The sequence below is a fragment of the Centruroides sculpturatus genome, unplaced genomic scaffold (genome assembly GCF_000671375.1).
Source record: "Centruroides sculpturatus isolate CEXI.00-Female unplaced genomic scaffold, Cexi_2.0 scaffold1398, whole genome shotgun sequence".
Lineage (NCBI taxonomy): Eukaryota > Metazoa > Arthropoda > Arachnida > Scorpiones > Buthidae > Centruroides > Centruroides sculpturatus.
Window position 1 is genome coordinate 149,229 of NW_019385517.1, and position 8,957 is coordinate 158,185.

Here is an 8,957-nt window from a genome sequence, read left to right on the forward strand (position 1 = left end):
ATTATTTAATAAATGAAATGTTTGAAGAGGCAGATTTACTGCAAGAAGTTTCAGATATGTCTAGTTCTAAAGAACAAGGAATATCTGAAAATTCATGCAATGTAAATGATGATGATTTATGTGATATATCTCAGGAAAATGTAGAATTAAAAAATGATGAATTAGATGAATTAAAAAATGATGGATTACAATATTTAGCAGGGTGGATTGCAAGAAAATACAAAAAAAATATCCAAATTTAGGAAGTGTCAGTCACCAAAATAAAAATGAACATAGTTATACAATGATGTCCCTTGTTCAGGATTTATCTTTTGGTGGACTGTCACAACCATCAGAAGATTTCTTTAATTTAGTTAAAAAAATGGAATCAATTTTTACAAAAACTGTTAAACTGCATTTGAAATGTAAAACGGTTTCATCTATTACATCATTACTTAAACAGACAATTAACTTGCCAGAAGACATTACATACACATACGTAAAGCAACGTGTATGGATTAGATTGAAATTTTTGAATAATTTAATTAAACATGATCGTTTCGCTGTGAAAAGAAAAGTAAATTGTAATAACAATAGAAAATTAAAAAAAGTTTGTACCTGATTTAATTAATTGTTTTTATGTAGCATTTAATTTGTACATATTGGCATCAAAAATGTGTTTATAACATAAAAAATTGTTCTTTTGAAACTTAATTTGTATATATTAATATCAATAATATCGTTTTCGGTACACGAGTATTAAAAATTGAAAAATAGACCAATATTATTTTTAGTTCAAAAAAAAATATATAGTAGTTTGACGATAGAAATTAAATTAATTTACTTATATATAAATCACCTACGTAGGATTTACCAAAATTAATCGTTTTAAGAAACTATTGTTGTTATAAAATCATAAAATAGATAAAATAGATTTCATTTACAAAGTAGAAAAACTCATTTTAACTTCAACTTTACACGTAAAAATTACGAAGATTTGCTCAATATTCCGGATTTTTCTTATTTATAATCAATTTTTATTTTTATTTAATTAAGTAAGTATCGTAATTAATAAAATATTAGCATGTAATTAAAGCTACGAGCCTCTGATCGGTAACGTTTCTACCATAAGGACATAGTAAGATGTTTCGTTTTCGACTAAGAGTGACGTCAAATAAGCAACCAATGAGAAGCATTTCTTCTCTGAGGCAACCTGATAATCTAAGACCTTGATTTTTTCTTGCAAACGCTTCTGTACTATACTAATGATTTTCGATATATTATGATATTTTCTCTGTAAAGGACAAAATATCTACATTTAGATATAAAATACTTACCCCCATATTCACCAACGCGAGTTAAACAGAGAGTTGATGAACTCGAGGTTAGATGTAACTCGAAGTCAGATTACGAGTTACTCTTCTTTCGTATTCAGATAAAAATTTAACTCTAGAGTTTCGCTACCCTAGAGTTAATATTTTAAAACAATCCTGCGTTCGAGATTAAACAAGTCTTCTTTCATAAGCAGAGTTCTTATTGGTTGAAAGCAAACACGTGTATGAACCAGGGAGGAGACGAATAGAATAGAATAGAAACACATGTAGAAAATGGCGGAAAGTGAAATGGAAAGCTGTGCACGCCGCAATTTTTCTAATTTTGAGAAAGAAATTCTTCTCGAATTAGTCGAGAAACATAAAATTATAATAGAAAACAAAAAAACAAATGCTGTTTCTTCAAAACAGAAAAGAGATACCTGGGAGGTATTAACGGAAGAATACAATGGAATCCCGGGAGTGACGCTTAGAAAAAGTAAGCAGCTTTGGGACTGCTACAAAAACTTAAAAAAAAAGAGCCGTAAAAGAACAGGCTCAGAAAAAAACCGAATTATTTAAGACAGGAGGAGGAAACCCTCCTCCTGTCTTAAATAATTCGGATGTAATGTCTGAAAAACTCCTGTCGATGGGAGTTTTAACACAGCCTTTATATAATGGGTTTGATAGTGATGCCCAACCTAATACAAGTAAGTATTAAGGCATTATAATTTATAATTTTTTAAATTTTGAATTAATTAGTAATATATTTTAATAGCAGAGATAGCTGCAACTTTTGTAGAAAATTCTCAAAGTATATGTGATGTATCTGCATCTGAAGTAAGTCAATGTTTATTTAGTTATCAATAAATTACTTTATAATACTTACAATTGTGCAAATATTTATAGTATACATGAAAATACTTCCTATATAAAGTCTGTACTTCACTGTACAATACACAATAAGAATATACATACATTTCATGTATAAATTACATCTATAATTTAAACTATATCATGTCATTTAAATGTAAAACTATAATATTTAATATATGAATTGTATGAAAGTTTATACTGTATGTACTATTCAAATTGTGTACATCTTAATACTTTGAAATATTGTTATAAGTTACACATTGTTTCATTCATAAATCAAAAAAGTCTAGATGGTTTTCAGTTACAAATGTCTTGTAAGTTATAAAAGAACTAGTATTAATATTAGTAGTTAGTAATATAGTTTTAATGCCAAGTTCACATATTTAATTTTCAAATAACATAATTATTTATCTTGCAGGTTTCAGTTACACATTTACCAGAAATCACTAATGTAATGACTATGGAAGTCATTGAACCCACTGCAGATTTTTATATTGAAAATATTGATAATCAGCAGGTAAATCTTAAAAATAATTATATTCCATAAAAAATATTGTTTCAGCTTATAATGAAATAATTACTTTCCAATCAGAGTTCCACTAATGAGAAAAAAATTCAAAATAAAAAAAGAAAACAGCCTGAAGCAGCTGAGGCAATTTACGAACAAGCGAAGAAAAAAAAGCAAACTATTGAAGAGGAGCATGAATTAAAAATGAAATTCATGACAGAAGAACATGATTTGAAAATGCTCCTAATGAAAACACAATTACAAGTCCAGCAAAAAATATTGCAAATTTTAGAGGATGATCCATCCAGTCTTAGATTGCAATTAAATTAATATTGCAATTAATTTGTAATACTTTTTTGCAAAATATATATTTATATACAGTGTAAAAAGTGCTTTTATTTTTAATATAAAATTTTTTATGAAGTATTTGTGTCCTGTGTATATTGTTTCTTTTTAGAATAATAATACAGTAATAAAAATAAAACTTTTCAGAAAACAAAAGTTTATTTAAAAATATATGAAATTTTTATTTTAACATTAAACACAAAATTCTGAATTATTGCATCTTTTTCACAAAACCTTGAACATTTCTGGTATTTACATAGTTGTACAGGCACATCTGAAGTTAAAAAATGAGCATTATCATCATCATGAAATAATGCTATACCTTGTAGTGCAATATTGTGAAGAACTATAATATGCACTGCATTCTGCAAATTATAGTGTAGTCCAACAGAAAAGCATGGTGAATTTCTCATAAACCATATTGTGTTACAACAGGATTTCTGTCTACGTTTCATTTGCTTAGTGAAATAACACTGTCAAATTTTGTGCATTTTTCATCTAAAAAATTATGGCCATTTACAATATCCTCTGCCTTACAAACATGTTAAGTCAGCCCAAAAACAGGATTTACAATTACTCCATTCATCCCTACAACTTTTATTTAGGAATATTTTATTACTTAACTTTTATGGAGAATTACTTGTTTCAAAAAGTAACTTGTTTTCATTATTATTTGTTTAAATAAAATAAAATTGTTTATAAATAATGCATTACATCATTCTTCAAATATCAATACACTTTCACAGCTGGATGGCTGATCGGTCAAGGTGGCAGCCTACTGCTCTGGGGGATTCGGGATCTAATCTGATAGGTCAAAAAAATACCTAGGAATTTTTCGTGGGTGGTCTGGATATGTTGGGTCCTATCTGTCACCACCCGGCCTCACCATTGTAGGCCTGGCCAAATTCATAATGAGCTTGTTGAAAGAGGCCCTCTTAGTGCTCATAAGGCAGAAAGAGTTTTAAAAAATATATATATATATCAATATGCTTTTGTTTTTTTAAGTCTGTCCTGTGGTCACTAAGGATCTTTTTTCCAAACTCACCATGGGTTCAGCCATACCCATAATAGAGTGGCAGGGTGAGGGACAGGGCCCAACATATTTNAGGCACTGGAACATCTTCATTCATGGAAATATCAAATTCTGTTGGAACTGTCATATTTCCATCTGAAATTGCAATGTTATGAAGCACTGCAGTGGCAACTATGACAGCCATAGCATTTTGTAGGTTGCAACGTAAACCTACTGACAAACAGGGAAAACGTCGTTTCCACAAACCATATTGCCGTTCCACTGTGTTCCGTGCTTTTATGTGGCATCTGTTATATCTTTCAAAGAAAAAATAATTGATATTAATTTTGAAATGTACATGATCATTTAAAACTGTATTATGCATTAAATATATTTTAATAATATATATTATAAAACTAATAATTACCTTTTTTCTTGATCACTTTCTGGATTTAATATTGGAGTTAATAGATATGCCTTGCATCCATATCCACTGTCACCAAGAAGATGATATTTCGATGGAATATCTCCTGCTTGAAACATAGCACACAGATGACTATTGGCAAATATAGTGCTATCGTGAGAACTACCTGGCCATCTAGCTACTATATTTCTGATCTTAAGTTGGCTATCTGAAACTGTCTGAACATTAATAGAAAAATATCCTTTTCTATTTCGAAATAATTCAGCAGTTTCTCCTCCCGGTGACTGAATTGGAATGTGGGTGCAGTCAATGGCTCCATACACACATGGAAAACCACTCAAATGAAAAAAGTTTTGACTTATCTGAAAATATAAATATATACTTGACCTATTATTTTTATATTTTATTACAGTTCATACGTTGAAAAGTAATGTATTAATTAAATGAATAAACACTGTATATAATTTAATGATTCTAATATAGAAATTTGTAAAAAAAACAAGATAAAATCATTTTATTACTATAATAGCAAAAGATAAAGGAATATTAGGCCTACTTACTTGCTTCCTTTCAGATTCTGTTTTAGGCAACTGGATATAATCTGAGGAGAGTTGAGCAATTAAAAAACTCACTCTATTAATCGCTCTACACGCAGATGATTGACTTAAATCATTTAAATCGCCTACGACCAACTGAAATGTTCCAGTGGCATAAAAACGTAGAGCCAACAACAGTTGTTCCATCGGCGACATCGCATAATTTCTCGATGATGTAGAAACTAAATTNAGATGATTGACTTAAATCATTTAAATCGCCTACGACCAACTGAAATGTTCCAGTGGCATAAAAACGTAGAGCCAACAACAGTTGTTCCATCGGCGACATCGCATAATTTCTCTATGATGTAGAAACTAAATTGTGACCAATTCGTTCTAATAAGTTTCTTACGCTCTCTTTTGGCAAACGATATCGACATAGAAAGTCGTAATCGTCCAATTGTTCGAGGTCATTTCTTCTTGGAGAAATAATCCGCCGACTTCTTCGTTCCATACGATTTATATAATCTAAATATTTCAGATTTTCTAGCATCTCAGCTTCGTCTTCGTCGAATGTCACCATTTTTCCCTGAAATAGATTGCTTTGCGCAGGCGTCAAACCTAGAGTTATCATCTACTCGCTGATTTTCTAGAGTTAGAGTTATTGTGTTTGACTCAAGATTCGGAGTTGGTGAATACCAATTTACCAATAACTCGAGAGTTAACCCTAACTCTAACTCTAACTCGCGTTGGTGAATACGGGGGTTAGAGTGACAACCCAACTAGAGTGTAACAGTGCAATGTATGTCTGTGTATAATGAACTACCAGCGTTCATAACACGTTTGCATCACTAGTACAGTTGCCAGATGCGTGAAAACAGAGTAACACAAGCTTAAAGCAGCATAGGCTAAGGCAAAACTCAAGTTATAACTAGGGTAGTCAGCAATGTTGTTTATCATATTCGTATTTCGAATTTTTATTGGAATATTCTATTTTTTTCCTAGACAATTTAATAGATCCTCTTTGGTATTAATTAATTAATTGACCCCCTTTCGACCCTCATGTATTAATTGACCCCTGGAGAACTCTTATCGACCCCTTGGGGTCGATATTGACCACTTTGGGGACCCCTACTTTAAATTATAATGATTTATTGGGGAATGAACACCAACTTCTCAGGTAACTGTTCCAGTCCCACAGTACTGTAGTAGATTGATATAGCCCTAATTGCATTTGACAAAACTCGCATGAAGAAAGATCCAACAACCATAAATATATGAAATGCATAACATTTAAAAACAATGAGAGATCCTACAAACTAGTTCTTCATTCTATTTCATTTTCTAAACGAATTGTTTGGAAAGACTAACAAAATAAGAATGATGATGACATCATTCTCATTTAACTTGTTCGACTTTATGTACGTACCCTTTATATGGTACCATCATATTTTATTTAAAGAAAGTGGATAAGCTCCATCTCCAAGGAGTCATATGAGGGAATTTTCCATGGCTTCACACAGTGGTGTGTTACTCCAAACTCTGCAATTATGGGAAGATCCCGGCCACCCAGTAAACACATCTGTAAACAATAATTTAGTGTCATACACAGCTTAGAGAATTACAGATGTATATTGTTTTCTATTAAAATAAGCAATTTTTTTTTTAAGCTTTTGCGGCTGATATTCATATGAGCTCTATCTACAATTTATATACAAAAATATAATTGTTTCACAATTTATCAATTAAACATTGTAATTTATCTACAGTAATAATAATTTTTTTCGTTTTTATGGCATTTTTGAACACAGTCTGTAGTTACTAAATAATTCAGGTTGTTGTTTTCTCCATGTTTTGTTGGCAGATGCTTTTGGTGATGGTGTGTTTGTTGTTGTATTTTTACTTTGTTGTGGCAACAGAATTACTAAACCCCGAAGATGAACTTGCAAAGGAAACAGGCTGTACAGCTGGATTTTTTTGCAAATATTTCATCCAACTATGCCGTATAATAGCACTTCCTTCTGCATGATCCACTTTTATTATCATCATCTTTTATTACTTTGTAATTACTTTTTAGAGTTTTAAATTTGTTTTCACACTGAATTGCTGTTATGGGATAGCTATAGCTTTTAAAGCTATTGGATATTTTTTCCCACACTTGTTTTTTTTTAATATGGAGATGAAAACATGCTTTCATTTACTTTGTACTGATCAAGAAACAAGTTTGTGGTCTTGTTGTTCCAATTAAATATGACATACTGACTTCCAAAAGGAGCTGCTTCTGTTTCTTGTCTTATGTTTGGATCAACTGAAAACATAAGTAGTAAATATGTTTAAACTTAAATAATTTAATTATATCTATATTGTTCTTAAATTAAAAATGTCTATTTTAAAAGCAAAATGCTTAGATATGTACAACAAAGGAACACTCTTATATGAAGATTGAATTTGAACAAGCTAAGTAATAAAATATTCCAATTAAAAATTTAATAATAAATCCATTCATATTAATATAAGATAGGACATCTAGGTCCTGAAAGTCATATAAACAATTCCTCTCAATGTCAGTTCATGTCTATGGTGAGGGGCCCTCACATAGACGGTTTAGTAACTTTTCTTTACCATCCCTGGGATCTGAATGCCCACCCATGTGTTTGCCATGTGTGGTGTCCCCTATGCCGGAAAGGGGGATCCTGGTAGTTGAGGGCAACTTAATGTCCTCAACACACTGCTTTGGTCCCTGCTTCGGATAAATGGGAGGCTCAAATCAGGCTCCGTTTGAGTCAATCGGTTGGTCACTGAGTCATTCTTGACCTTGGCCTGGAGTCAACCGAACGATGCAGACCGGGTGGACACGTCCCTGCTTGACAGTTCTGTCATGTCAGTCCAGATGTGTTTTCTTTGACTACATTGTGAGGGTATAGCTTCTGGGAAATCCCAGTGTGACGGTCTGTGGGAGTCTCCCATGTGATGGCATCCCCATGGTGGGTGGGGTCACTAGGAGCTGAAATATTATTTCTTAACCATGGATATAGAAAATTCAAAAAATCCAGACAAGGTAACAAACATGAATCAAAACATTTCCAGTTAGCCAGCCTACTTGATAGTGCATGCTACTGGATCGATGTTTAGTTCCCAATATTCTAAAATAATGATACAGAGATAGCTGTAAAACAGCCTGTCCATGACGCTGGAAAATGGAAACAGCCAATTGGCCTGCATTCTTCTCTATGACCAATATCTCTGAGGAAATGGTTAATATTGCTGATATCAATAGTTCAATTGAAGCTGTCATTTCTTGTATTATTCAGGCAGCTGAAAAAACAATGGGGAAAACATCAACCAGATATCCCAAACATCCAAAACCATGGTGGGATAAGAATTGCAAGGCAGCATTTAAAAAATAAAAGGAAGCATGGGGATTTTCAGAAGATACCCCATTGCTAACAATTTGATTGTTTTTCAAAAAGCAAAGGATAATGCCAGAAGAATAAGATGGCAAAGCCAAAGAGATTTTTAGAGGAAGTATGTTTTTAGCATAGCATCTTCTATTAGCTAAAAAAAAATGAGAAGCATGTTTTCCATTAATTTTATCCCATTTTGGGATAAAATTAATGGAAAACATGCTTCTCATTCTCTGTCCATGCTGGAAAATAATGGCACAATAATCAGTGATATATATTGGGTATTACTGATTTGTTGGGTGAAACATTTTCCTCTTTATCTAGCAATATTATGTATACAAGAAATTCTCATGCTTATAATGTCCAAACTAAAAAAACAATATTTAAACTTCCACTCCTCATCTACTGAGGAATACAATGTGCCATTCACCAGCAAAGAACTACATACCGTGATGTCTCGATTGGGGAATACTGCTGTAGGTCCGGATAGAATCCACTATAACATGATTAAAAATCTGTCAAACAATTCCCTTTGTAATCTCCTGTGTCTGTTTAACAGAATA

The 8,957-nt window shown here is 31.9% G+C and overlaps 2 protein-coding genes across 2 annotated transcripts; one reads left to right on the top strand and one right to left on the bottom strand.

The window, feature by feature from the left end:
- The first annotated feature begins 747 nt into the window (after positions 1-747).
- On the top strand, positions 748-3,060 carry LOC111639722. The gene is made up of 4 exons (XM_023385660.1): positions 748-1,999; positions 2,068-2,129; positions 2,584-2,682; positions 2,758-3,060. The coding sequence occupies exons 1-4, from the start codon at positions 1,918-1,920 to the stop codon at positions 3,001-3,003; spliced, it is 489 nt and encodes a 162-aa protein (XP_023241428.1). The 5' UTR covers positions 748-1,917; the 3' UTR covers positions 3,004-3,060.
- A 1,010-nt stretch (positions 3,061-4,070) lies between these two features.
- LOC111639724 (putative nuclease HARBI1) lies at positions 4,071-5,573 on the bottom strand. The gene is made up of 4 exons (XM_023385662.1): positions 5,378-5,573; positions 5,015-5,232; positions 4,458-4,816; positions 4,071-4,347 (listed from the first exon to the last, which is right to left on the bottom strand). Exons 1-4 carry the CDS (start codon positions 5,571-5,573, stop codon positions 4,071-4,073), a joined length of 1,050 nt encoding a protein of 349 aa, XP_023241430.1.
- Between the last annotated feature and the right edge of the window lie 3,384 nt (positions 5,574-8,957).

What these genes read in the sequence shown, in the direction of transcription:
- LOC111639722 (XM_023385660.1), top strand. Translation starts at nt 1,918, where the DNA reads ATGTCTGAAAAACTCCTGTCGATGGGAGTTTTAACACAGCCTTTATAT. An exon ending in GTGATGTATCTGCATCTGAA is followed by an intron (nt 2,130 to 2,583) that starts GTAAGTCAATGT and finishes TTTATCTTGCAG; the next exon opens with GTTTCAGTTACACATTTACC. An exon ending in AAAATATTGATAATCAGCAG is followed by an intron (nt 2,683 to 2,757) that starts GTAAATCTTAAA and finishes CTTTCCAATCAG; the next exon opens with AGTTCCACTAATGAGAAAAA.